The sequence below is a fragment of the Trachemys scripta genome, chromosome 5, assembly GCF_013100865.1.
Source record: "Trachemys scripta elegans isolate TJP31775 chromosome 5, CAS_Tse_1.0, whole genome shotgun sequence".
NCBI lineage: Eukaryota > Metazoa > Chordata > Testudines > Emydidae > Trachemys > Trachemys scripta.
In genome coordinates this window covers 78,718,374-78,731,881 of record NC_048302.1, presented here as the reverse complement: position 1 = coordinate 78,731,881, position 13,508 = coordinate 78,718,374, and the positions used below count along the sequence as shown (strand labels likewise).

At 43.1% G+C, this 13,508-nt stretch overlaps 1 protein-coding gene across 5 annotated transcripts in view; it reads left to right on the top strand.

The window, feature by feature from the left end:
• Positions 1 to 13,508, top strand: part of IRF2 (interferon regulatory factor 2) — a 64,906-nt gene that overhangs the window by 22,746 nt on the left and 28,652 nt on the right. For all 5 annotated transcript variants that reach the window (XM_034770928.1, XM_034770930.1, XM_034770929.1 and 2 more), the window contains exon 2: positions 5,873 to 5,965. In XM_034770928.1, coding sequence (XP_034626819.1) covers positions 5,879 to 5,965 — 87 coding nt within the window. In that variant the 5' untranslated portion in view covers positions 5,873 to 5,878. The remainder of the gene's footprint in view (positions 1 to 5,872; positions 5,966 to 13,508) is intronic.

Sequence of the window (13,508 nt, the reverse complement as noted above, 5' to 3'; positions counted from 1 at the left end):
GAGGTTAAGAAGAAGAATTCTTCTCCCTCCTCCTTGTACCAACCTTTTAGGTAGTTAACCTGGGAGGACAAAAGAGAAGACGTGTATCAATTGTGCTTTCAATTATTGTTGCAGTGTTTCCAGTTAAATGCATCTTATCCAGTTGCTAACGAACAAAAAATGAAACTGATGGGATTGGAATATCTTATATTGTTCTGGCCTACTGTATGCTGTACTTTAGTTTCACTTTCTTTCTACTTCTGCTCTAGTTCTGATGTGGATATCTTCAACCATAGAGGTCACACTTTCTGTATGATGCTAATATTATTGAGTATGTGCTGGTCAACAGGTTGGTCTCTTGATTTTTCCACCAAGGTTATAATCAAGAATGAAGGGAAGCCAACAAGCTCTCATTGGGCATGAGAGAGGAGATGTGAAAACATATTGAAAAGAACACAGCCATCTTACCTTTTCATTGTTTAGTTTGTCTTTAAAGAAGAAGGTTTTCTCAGAAGAGCTAGAAAATAGTCCCATCACAGTTTTATCATCTGTTAAGGCCTTGCAGGAAGACCAGCCTTGCCCAGAAATATACCAGGCAAAATGAGTACAATGCTGTTGTCAACAGAGCTGCACTTTTTCAATGAAATCATAGGTACAACTGTCCCCAGAACTGTCTAGAGATAACCATGTTCTTAATGATCTTCGCATGACCGTGCAGGAAAATACAGCACTCATTTACACCTGCTATCACTTACACCTTTGAAGTCACTTTGTGGTCACTGGAGAAAACTGTTTTCTCAAGCCCGTCTATGTTAAAAAATGGACCCTGCGGTCATGTTTAACCAACCACCGGTTGTTGCTATTACGATTTCAGTGTGGACAGGAATTTCATTTTTTTAAATAATCTGTGTTAGCAGAAACTGTGCTATAGACTGGCCTTCTATCAACAGACAATCTGATCCCACAGGCCTGACTCAAGCAAAACTACTGACGTCCTTGGCAATTTTGTCCGAGTCAGGCATGCAGGATTGGCTGTGTCAAGTGTGGACACGTGTGTCTAGCTGTAACTTTATTTGACAGTTGTTTGAAAGACTGACTAGATTGTAAAGATCTAGCAGTATTGTCAAACTGTATGAGCCTTCAAGAAATGGCCAAAATAATCAGTTTGTAAAGGAGGAGGTCACACACTCTGTTGCTCATTGCACGTCATGCCTGCTGCCGTGGCTAATTATTTTAAATGAGCAAGTTAAATGTTTGTATTTTATTAACACCCATTAATATATTAAATTCTTGAATCTCACCAATGAGAAGACAAAAGACTAGCCTATTACTGAGTCCCTTTAGGGTAGAGTTGGGTGAGAGATGGAGGAGAAAAAAGGTAATTTTATTTTCAGAACCAGCAGCTTTAATTCACTTAGAAGAAGTGAGATATGGGTCAGAATTCTGGTTCTTTAAAACAAAAATTCTTGGATGGATTGGTTAGCAAGGGGAAGCACTTTTATAAAATTTAAGATCCCAAAAGATGGGCCAAATTCTTCTTTCACTTATACATGGGCTATCCCATTGGGGTCTGGGTAAAAAAAATGCTTTGTTGGGCCCCATGTACGCTACGAAGCTGACCTGTTGCTGACTGTGGAGAGAGCCTTGGAGAAGAGATGAAGCTTTGCAGCGTGAACTAAAAGCCCCCAAATACAGGCTCCGACACTTATGAGGGAAGCAAATTGCAGAGTTATGGACCCTTCTCTAAAAACACCCTGCCTCCCTCAATGAGATGCCATAAAGTTACTTTGTCATCACGAAGAGAGTTACCTGTTGGAAGAGGAGGATGTGTCTAGTGTTCTATAATTTCTGGGATACAGAATTTATATTAGGGATTTTCCACAAATTCTTACTATAGATTAATTACTTACTGGTAAGATTAAGTTTCTTACTGCATTGTTAATTTAGCTGAGTTGCACATCCTGTATATTTTTATGGTATGCACATAACATAAACAGAATTATTTCAAACTATACATTTAACAAGAAAAATAGGAACACAAAATATGACATTTTATGGCCTAGTTAACATTACAGTAGAAACTTAACTTTTACATTTCCTGATTTTGTTTTCCACTCTAACTATGCACCAGTACCAATGCCTTAGTGTAATTTTTCTATATTTAAATTATTTGTTACCTGAGCTAAATTAATCCTGTGTTAATACTGTACTTTTGTGTAAAGGAGTGGTGGACATGCAACTGTTTTAAAAACCACAACATTCTGTCATATCAGATGTGGTCAGTGCTCTGGTTCTGAGAAAGAACTGCCTGGAGATGTTTCTGAAAATGTTACAGCTTTGTTTTCTGTAGCAGAACTCTGAACATTGCCTCTGAGAGCATTGCCTGGGCTTGTATATATTTTGGTTAACAGAACTTTAATAGTGCCTGTGTTTGTTCCTCTGTGGAAATGTGTCCCAGACAATGCCCACAATCTCCTCCAACTGGACATTATTTAGAGGGTTTTGGTATTTTGGTTTTTGTTTTGAAATAAATAGGCCTTAAATCCTCTCTCCTAAAGACCTTTGATCAGACTGAGTGGGTGTGGCCCTATATACGTGATACTGTATATGCTACCAACAGCAGATAGAGTTCTGCCTTAGAAGATCCCTAGTCTGGAGAAGAGGAGAGAGCACTGTACCTGCAGAGGAAAAGCAGGGAGACCCCTCTGGGGGCATCCATCTCCATGGGAGAAAAGAGAGAGCCACACAACTTTGCACTTCCTTCCCACGCAAGACCAACTTCTCTTGAGCAGTGGTGTTGGCAGCTGCATCTCCTGGCTAGACCCAAAGTGGAGCTCACTGTATTACCAGGCCAAGGGCTGGGCACTTCAAGTGAAATTAGCTGCTGCTCCCTTGAGGATGCTGATGGGCTCCCTCCTCTTTGCCTCTTAACTAATTAGTTCCCCAAAAGTAGGCCTTTTTTGTCTTGGATATTTTGGCTTTTACGCAAATATATACAATATGTCCTCTTGCTGAGCTTCAATGCTCACGATTGGAACACTGAGGGCTGCATTGCATCTTGTCAGGATATATTTACATAGTTTACATGAAGAAATGCACCGAACCACAATATTTGCTTGTTCTTGTATCTTCCTTGACAGATTAATAGAAAATGCGGTTGGTTGAGTTCACCAGCAACAGAAATTTTCAGTTGCTCAACTTTTGTCCTGCTGCAGTTTTGGGGAGATGGTGTCTGTAAGGGGGCTACTTTTAAGGCTTTCCTGGGCTGCATCTTGTCCCTGATGTATAAACAAAACATGCGGTTGACCTGCGGGAAAGCTAGATATTGCATTTAGGGTTCAGTTCAAACAGTTCCGTCATTTCTGTCACAGAGGATTCAGTGAATCAGCCCTGAGCACAGCTTAAGATACGTACGTAGTGTTTCCTGGGTCTGAATTCTACATGAACTCATAGATACTGTTCCCGTTCTGCAGACATTTCTCAAAGCACCATACCATGTGAGCAGGTGAACCTGCTTTGCTGTGACTTACATGCCAGTTTTGTTGGCAGGTCTCTGACACGAAGACTGAAACTTTGTACATTCAGCTTTCAGCTATGGTCAGTTTCTGGAGATTTGGTTATTTTTTTCATATATGAAGCTGGCGGGGCAAAGCAGTTATTAATTTTCTGTGTTATTTTGAAGTTCTTAGTCATTTTAGTTAGTGACTGTAAAGAAGGCTGAGGTTGAAACATTTTGTGGCTTGCTCTACACAGCCCTTCCAAGGTAATAAAATGAGGCAGTATGTTTGCCAAGAGCTTATGGTGATCATGCTTGTTATAAATTTGCCTTTCTGTTTGCTAAACATTTTAAAGAGCCATATTTTGCCCTCAGATTTTAAACATAATTCCCCAGTGGTTTCAGTAAACATATCTCCTTTGGGCAGTGAGAGGAAACCTTAATTGTTAGTCAGCCTGATATTTGTAATCCCATAGGAAAAAGAACAAACCCATTTACACTAATCTGATTGCTGTCCACTTTCAAATATATGGCTCTGGCCCCTTTAAAAGTGTGACGTACAGAACAATAGCAGAGTGGGGAAGCTGGAAGTAATGCAAAGTTCTTTCCCTTTTGACATAAAGAGCAAACAGAGAAAGGGGAGGGATTTGGGGTGGAAAAAACCCAAGTAAAAGTCTTTGAACATGGAAGTGATTGATTGCAGGCTCCTTAACAGTTTTAATGTGACAGTCGGGGGAGGGATAGCTCAGTGGCTTGAGCATTGGCCTGCTAAACCCAGGGTTGTGCGTTCAATCCTTGAGGGGGCCACTTAGGGATCTGGGGCAAAATTAGTACTTGGTCCTGCTAGTGAAGGCAGGGGGCTAGCCTCAATGACCTTTCAAGGTCCCTTCCAGTTCTAGGAGATAGGATATCTTTATTTATTTATATCTAATATCTAGATCTCATGGTCATTGACACCTCAGAAATGCCTGGGATAGGTTAAAGTTTTCTTTAGCAGGTTCAAGACTTTGTACTCTGGTGTGAATAATTTACAAACAATGAAACAACATCAAGTTTGTGTGGTGTGAGAGAGAAGCAAGTTTGGCTCTAAACTGGCTTGAAGAGCACTGATTCCCGTGTATTTTAAACTGTAAAATGGTTGCTAAAGAAATCAGGAGACCCAGTTTGCCCTCAGGTAGAGTGACAATTGCTACCAGATGGTTGCCCAATGAATTACAGTATTCTCCCATTTATACAAAACCCTATTATTCAAATCTCTTCCTTGTCCTCCATCATGAGATACTTGAGACACATGCTGTCTGCAGCATGTATCTCATGCAGGGGGACAAAGGAGAGATTTGGATAATGCAGAGGTTTGGATAATAGAACAGAGAGCACTGGTGCCAGCAGTGGAGGATGCCACCCTGCTGCTGAATGGTATCTGTGTGGCTGCAGGGCCGGTGACATCTGATCCCTGCAGGCACAAAGTACAGGGAAGGCTGTGGTCCTGGCAGGACAGAACAGAGTCCTGGCCAACTGTCTCTGCTCTGCCCTGTCAGAATCGCAGCCTTCCCCTGCACCTTGCGCCTGCGGGGATCGGGAGTCACTGGCCCTGCAGCAGCGCCAGAAGCCCTCTGCAGTCCCACTGTCGCAGGAGTGAGTCAGCAGGATAGAACAGACATCCCCAGCCAGGATTGTGAGGAAGAGCCCCCTTCCCTGGGGGAGGCCACCCTGCAGCTGAATGGCTCCTGCCATCTTGATTATCTGAACTTCCAATTATTCAAATGAAATCCATATCCCCCATGCTAGTTGGATAATCAGGAGTACACTGTGCTACAACATAAAACATGTTAGGAGTCTCGGGGGGAGGCTCAATGGTTTGAGCATTGGCCTGCTAAACCCAGGGTTGTGAGTTCAATCCTTGAGGGGGCTACTTAGGGATCTAGGGCAAAATCAGTATTTGGTCCTGCTAGTGAAGGCAGGGGGCTGGACTTGACTTGATGACCTTTTGGAGTCCCTTCCAGTTCTATGAGATAGGTATATCTTCATATTAAAAGTTCCTGGTGGACAGGTTTCCACACTACAGAAAGAGCCCTCTCAGAGGGATAGAGGACTGACTAAATAAGAGTTTGAATTGTTCGTTCAGTTTAGAGGTGATACCACTACAAGATCAAAGTTGAGGCATGGGAAAGCTTCACTGCTGCTGTCTGTGCTGGACCTGATGGGTGGATAAGCAGAACATCAGTCTCAAGGACTGTCAGGCAGATGCTGTTTACCAGCCCTGTGTTCACACACTTTTAAAATAAACAATTCAAATTAGCTTGTTATTGCTAAGAAAGAAAAATCTAATTTTCTGCCTAGGACATGGTTAAGTACCTGTAACACTGTCCCTCATTTTCTTCATCTTCTTCTATTAAGGTAACGATGCCTGTGGAAAGAATGCGGATGCGTCCATGGCTGGAAGACCAAATAAATTCAAACACAATACCAGGGTTAAAATGGCTAAATAAGGTAAGATTTGTACGTATTTGAAAACAGATCAACTGTAGCAGTGTCTGAGATTTGGTTCCTTAGATCTAATTCTCATGGCTTCCTGTGAGACAAAGCAACGAGGGTAGACAGAGTTGAGCTGTTCTTGCTGAACCTGTTCTTCTAGCCCTGCATGCAGGATTTGAGGAGCTATTTTTGCTTATCAGATCAGTGACTCTTTTAAAAACCATTTTTCTTCCTCTGTCTTCTTTTGTGGGAGCAGGTGCTATGGAAACTCCATTGCTTTATGCTGGGAACAAAGTGCAGAGCCAAGCAGCTGCAGTGGGACTTGAGCAGAATGTTCTTCTGAATTGTAACAGTTTACTCTGCATTAACCCCTGAGCTGATATGCTGATCCCTGCTTGGAGCATGGATGCTTACTTGATTTCATTGCTACGGGCCGTATGGTAGAACTTAGAAGGGTAATGGGTGTCTTTTCCCATATAAGTCCCGATCAGCATTCCGTACTTACCTAGAACTCTTAGTGGGAGGTTAAGATGTTCAGAGAATATAGGATCAAGCACGAGAACATTGGAGAAATGGTTTTCTTGAGCTAATTTTTAAAAAGTTCAAAATAAATGTAAGGCCTAAACAAACCCAAGTAAAATCACATGTATTCTTACTATGGAAAATATTAATTTATCTCACATAAAAGCGCGAGTCAGTTTTTTTCAGCCATTGTGTGCTAATTTGTCATTTAAAGGCATGGAAAATGCATGTTATTATGTTATTATTATTATTATTATTATCAAGGTGTTACAATGGTTATCTGCCCTTGCGCTTCTGGGCATAAGCAGGAGCCATAACGTATTCTTTGTTCCATTATATCATACTACACAACTGGGCAGCCATGTCGTGCTAATAAAATATTTTAAATTTGGATTATTTTTTTAAAGCAGAAAGCATTGGCTGCTACCAGGAGCAGAATACCAGATTAAATGACCTACATCTTCAACGTTAAGTGCAAAGTGATGCACACTAGAGAAAATAATCCCAATTTTACATACACAATGTTGGGTTTAAATTAGCTGTTACTACTCGCTCAAGAAAGTAGTAGTTGGAGTCATAGTGGATAGTTTTCTGAACATATCTACTCAATGTGCAGCGGCAGTCAAAAAAGCTAACAATGTTAGGAACCATTAGGAAAGGGATAGATAAAAAGACAGAAAATATCATAATGCTACTACATAAATTCATGGAACGCTCAGACCTTGAATACTGCATTCAGTTCTAGTCACCACATCTCAAAAAAGATATATTAGAATTGGAAAAGGTACAGACAAGGGCAACAAAAATTACTAGGGGTATGGAACAGTTTCCATATAGGGAGAGATTAAAATGTCTGGGACTTTTCAGCTTGGAAAAGAGACAACTAAGGGGGGATATGATAGAGGTCTATAAAATCATACATGGTATGGAGAAAGTGAATAGGAAAATATTATTTACTCCTTCACATAACACAAGAACTAAGGATCACCTGTTGAAATTAGTAGGCAGCAGGTTTAAAACAAATAAAAGGAAGTACTTCTTCACATAACGCACAGTCAACCTGTGGAACTCATTGCCAGGGGATGTTGTGAAGGCCAAAAGTATAGCTGGGTTCAAAAAAGAATTGCTTAAGTTCATGGAGGATAGGTCCATCAATTGCGATTAGCCAAGATGATCAGGGATGTGATCCCATACTTCGGGTGTCCCTAAACTTCCAATTGTCAGAAGTTGGAACTGGACGACTGGGGATGGATCACTCGAAATTGCCCTGTTGTGTTCATTCCCTCTGAAGCACCTGGCACTGGCCACTGTCAGAAGACAGGATAATGGGCTAGATGGACCATTGGTCTGATCCAGTATGGCTGTTCTTACGGTCTTACACTTGTATATGGCATCTGATCTTGCCCCGAAAATTCACATATCTTCATAGTTGCCTCTTACTATGTGAAATGGCTTCCTGAATCCACTTCAAAGTGTTTCTAATTGCAACTGATCACTCCAACAATGAGTCATTAAACCAAAAATAATTCCTATCATTAAGTGTAAATCCTGACCTTAAACAAGGCAGCACATGCAATCTGTGATACATAAGGCAAAGATTTTTGGCATGGATATTTTTATTAGAAATAATGGACAGGACACGGGCAATAAACAATAAATCATGGAAGTCCCAGCTTCGTGGTAGCGGGGCTGGAGTCCTAGCCCCACTGCCTGGGGCTGAATTACTGGAATTTTCAGGAAGTCAAAGAGGTTTCCTAAAATCACGGAATCTGTGACAGACTCGTAGCCTTAATGATACGGTATCATTTGCACCCACAGCTTTGTTTATAGACTAAACCAGGGGTCTCAAACTCAAATGACCATGAGGGCCACATGAAGACTAGTACATTGGCCCGAGGGCCGCATTACTGACACCTGCCCCCCCGCTGCCCTCGGCCCCGCCCCACTCCACCCTTTCTGTGAGGCCCCGCCCCTGCCCCACCTCTTCCCACCCCTTCCCTGCCCCCATTCCAATCTCTTCCCCAAAATCGCCACCCCAACTCCGCCACCTCCCTACCCTAGGGGGTGCAGGAGGGGTGTGGCAGGGGCTCAGGGCAGGGAATTGGGGTGTGGGGTGCAGGAGGGGTGAGGGGTGCGGCAGGAGATCAGGGCAGGGTATCGGGATGCAGGAGGGGTGCGGCAGGGTGCTCAGGGCAGTGGGTTAGGGTGCAGGAGGGGTGCAGAGTTTTGCAGGGGGTTCAGGGCATGGGGTCCAGGTGCAGGGTGCGGCAGGGGGCTCAGGGAAGGGGGTTGGGGTGCAGGGTACAGCAGTGGGTTGGGGTGCAGGAGGGGTGTGGGGTATGGCAGAGGGTTCGGCTGCAGGAGGGGTTTGGGGGGCGGGCTCTGGTCTGGCGCGCACCGGGGGCAGGGCAGGCTCCCTGTCCTGCCCTGCTCCCGCGCCGCTTCCCGGAGCAGCGCGGGGGCAGGGCAGGCAGGCAGGGAGCCTGCCCTGCCCCTGGTGCGCGTCGGGCCGGAGCCGCTCTAGGTTAACGCTGTGGGAGGGCGGGGGGCCGCGAGGAGCTCGTGGCCCGCGTGTTTGAGACCCCTGCACTAAACCTATGGTTTGCCAATTGTAGAAGTTGTGGGGTTTAGGTGCTGGGTTTTTTAAACCATAGTTCTGTAATGGTTCATGGTAAAGAAAAGAATCTGCGTAGAATAAACAATATACCTGCTATTACAATACACAGCTTTTAAATTGTATTAAATGTAAAACCTTAAAAGTTCAGTATTGGGACTTTCATAGTTCACTTTCATGGGGAATATTGTCAGTTTTCATACACAATATTATGTTGGCTAAATGGCATCTCAAGTAGTTACATTTTACTTACCTAAATGCTCCCTGCACTTTCAAATGGAGAAGTTTTTTCTTCACTTCCTGTCCTGTCCTGCTGCATAAGGTTACTGTGCACTGTTAAATAGTTACTGTGTTCCACTCTAGAAGTGGCCACATTTCAGTGGTAGATTAAGTGACTCCTGTGTACTGGACTTGAAAAATCTGTTTGCTGGCTCAGCCAGGGCAAGCAGAAATTTTGTCAGCGTGAGTGGCGGAAGGGTAGGGGTTGTTCACCCTTCTGTTGAGACAAAGTTGGGATGTGTGACATGCAGAGCTGAGGGTGGGGTAGTGTCCCTAATGCAGCTGGAGAGAAGGGCTGCAATGACAGGCCTGGGGCTGGGAGCAATCAGAGGACCTGTAACAAGAGCAGGAATTGAAGCACTTGGCTCTTTGCACATGTTTGGGACATTACCATCAAGACAGACACAGCCTATTTAAAACTCGCCCTGCAACTCTCTAGTTAGGAAAGAGCTGACCTCATGCTCTGTTGTTACCTGTTGTGACAACATAGCAAGAGAGTATTAAGTCTTCAAAGTTGTTTTCCTTTTCTAGTTTGTTGCCAGATTGCAAGCACTATTTCTACTTTTCCTTTGATGTCTCCAACTGAATGTGGTGTTAGCAATTTTTATTATACTGCTTTACAGTAGAATCTCAGAGTTATGAACACCTTGGGAATGGAGGCAGTTCATAACTCTGAAATGTTCATAACTTTGAACGAAATGTTATGGTTGTTCTTTCAAAAGTTTACAACTGAACATTGACTTAATGCAGCTTTGAAACTTTACTATGCAGAAGAAAAATGCTGCTTTTAACCATCTTGCTTTAAATGAAAGAAGCACAGAAACAGTTTCCTTACCTTGTCAAATCTTTTTTTTTAAACTTTCCCTTTTTTTTTTAGTAATTTAAATTTAACACAGTACTGTACTTATTTGCCTTTTTTTTTTTTTTGGTCTCTGCTGCTGCCTGATTGCACACTTCCAGTTCAAAATGTGATGTGTGTGGTTGACCGGTCAGTTCGTAACTCTGGTGTTCATAACTCTGAGGTTCTACTGTAGTTAGTTAGTTTATGATTCACATATTTGTTCTACATTTTCTAAAGATTACAGTGAGCCTGATTCATTTATTCCCAATCAGATTCAGCATCCTGCATGAATGCCTGAAAGACAAAACACTGTGTGTACAGTACGTGACTGAGCAGGGCTAATAATCTTTGGAATTTTCAACACAAATGAGAGAGCATGGAAGAGTTGCATTGAATTTTAATAGAAATTGCTGGGTTCTAAATTAACTGCAGTCATTCAGGGCATCATTTTGGAAAGCTCAATAAAAGCCTGTGCTCAGCATCTGTCAAAACAGAAGACAATGGGAGGATGTATAAGGAGTAGGATGGAAAATAACACTGATGATATAATGCTATTATATAAATCAATGGTATGCTGTTACCTGAAATATTGTGTTCCGTTCTGGTCTTAAAAAATATGAAGCAGAAATACAAGTGATTCAGATATGGGTGGTGATAATTATTAGATGCAAGGGAGATTTCCATGTGAAAAGACAGAGAGAAGACTGCGACTGTCGAGAGGTGATTGGTAAGTGGGATCGTAGATGGGTACAATATAACAAAGAGCATAGAGAACATAAACTGGGGGCTCTAGTTACACTTTTTCATACTTCAAGAACAAGGGGACTGTCCCAGGGTGACAGTGTTTGCTGAAGATATCACCTTCTTACCAGCCATTGATCTTGATGGGCAAGGTTTAAGTAGGTTCTGCTGATTCACTGAGGCAGGTGGTTCATTATCTCTCCCCAAGGCATCTCTGAAGGCTGTGAAAGTGGCTGTCCAGCAAGAGAGAAGATAGTATGGGCTGAGCAGTTCTCCAGTGGGACCTCTAGGTGCAGCCAAGCCTAAGGAAATGGCTTGTGATTGTTTGTTTTATGTCTTCGTTAATAAAGCAAACTCCAGGAAAGGGATAAAGTGAGTTTTTGACTCCACCCAATGTGGATTTTGCTTTAGAACAGATGGATGTAGCCACCTGTTCACAAGGGCTTTCAATGAAACTGAAAAGACACATTTTACATTGAAAAAGGGTTATTTCTGGTATCCAACCCATATTTAACATGTGGAACTTGTGGCCACTGATATCACTGTAGTCAGGAGTTTAGTAGGCTTCAAGAAAAGATTAGACGATTCTATGACTAATGAAAACATCTATGTTTATATTGGATAGGATTGATTTTTACCTTACATGATATAAATCCTCATGCTTCAGGCCACAAACTGACTGCAGTTAGGAAGAACCTTCCCCTGCAGGCAGACTGTTACACAACTGACAACTTAAATGTTTTCTTGCACTTTTCTTTAAAGTTTGAAGCGTTAGGTACTGACTGCTGTTAGCAACAAAATCCTGGACAAATGGACCAGTGATCTTAGTCAGCATGACAATTCCTATAGGGCTTTTATGAACCATCCTATAGAATGGAAGTAAATGTAAAATCACTGCTCATAAACTTGGCTGATGACACAAAGATTGATGGAATGGTAAATAATGAGGAGAACAGAGCAGTCAAACAGAGCAATCTGGATTGCTTGGTAAGGTAGCTGGGTCTGTTCAAACAAAATGTGCATTAATACAGCCAAGTGGAAAGTTATACACCTGGGAACAAGGAGTGCAGGCCATATCTACAGAATGGGGGGCTGTGTCCCGCAAAGCAGTGACCCACGGAAAGGATTCAGGAATCAGAATTAGAGCTCTGTGAAATTCTTTTTGCTTTTTTTATATATATATTTGGGGGGGGGGGGGGGGGAGGATTTTGTTTTATTTCATTTCATCTGTGGGGGTGGAGGAGTGGGTCTTGCCCCCCAGGGTGGGAGGTCTTTGCAGGATTGGGTCCTGCTCTGGGAGGGAGGTGGTGTGGGAGTGGGAGGCACTTTGGATGGGGTCAGGCCCTAACTCGGAGAAGTGGGGGTGGTAGGAGGTTGCAGAGCAAGCCTGCCCTGCACTCACCCTGCAGTGACAGCTCCTACAGCTCCTGTCCCATGAGGCTGGGCCTGGCTCCTCACTCTCGGCACTGTGACCTGATGAGGAGGTGGCAGAGCAAGCCCATCCTGCAGCAGCAGCTCCTGTCCTGTGGAGCTGGGCCCAGACCTTCCCATACCAGGCATTGCAACTGGCTGTATGGAATGGCAGAGCCACTCAGGTTTGGCCCAGCTGGCCCTCCATTATGACAACGAGGTGGCTGGGCCAATCCTGAGTCGTGCTGCAACCCCATGTGCCAAGTTGCAACACCGCTCACCAAAACTGAGTGGTGCTGTGACCCCACATGCCAGGTTGCAATGCCCAGAGCAGGTAGCTGGGCCCGGTCTTGAGGATAGGAGTCATTGCTGCAGGGGAGTTTTTTGGTTTTTCTTCTTATACATTGATTTTCATTTCATGTCATGTGTCAAGGCTGGATCCCCACTTTGAACTTTAGGGTACAAATGTAGGGGCCTGCATGAAAACTTCTAAGCTTAACTACCAGCTTAGCTCTGGTTCTGCTGCCACCATTTCAATGGATTCCATTCCTGGGAAACCTTGAAAAACCTTCACCAAATCCCTGGTGAATACAAATCCAAACCCCTTGGATCTTAAACCAAGGAGAAATTAACCATTCCCCTCCTTCCTCCCACCATCTCCTGGTGAATCAAGATCCAAACCCTTTGGATCTTGAACAAGGAAAAATCAATCAGGTTCTTAAAAAGAAGGTTTTTAATTAAAGAAAAAGGTAAAAATCATCTCTGTAAAATCAGTATGGAAATTAACCTTACAGGGTAATCAAACTTAAAGAGCTCAGAGGACTCCCCTCTAGTCTCAGGTTCAAAGTACAGCAAACAAAGATAAACACTCTAGTAAAAGGTACATTTACAAGTTGAGAAAAACAAAGGAAAACTAACACGCCTTGCCTGGCTATTTACTTACAAGTTTGAAATAGGAGAGACTTGTTTAGAAAGATGAGGAGAACCTGGATTGATGTCTGGTCCCTCTCAGTCCCGAGAACAAACACATTCCCAAACAAAGAACACAAACAACAGCCTTCCCCCCCCCCAAGATTTGAAAGTATCTTGTCCCCTTATTGGTCCTTTAGGTCAGATGCCAGCCAGGTTACCTGAGCTTCTTAACCCTTTAC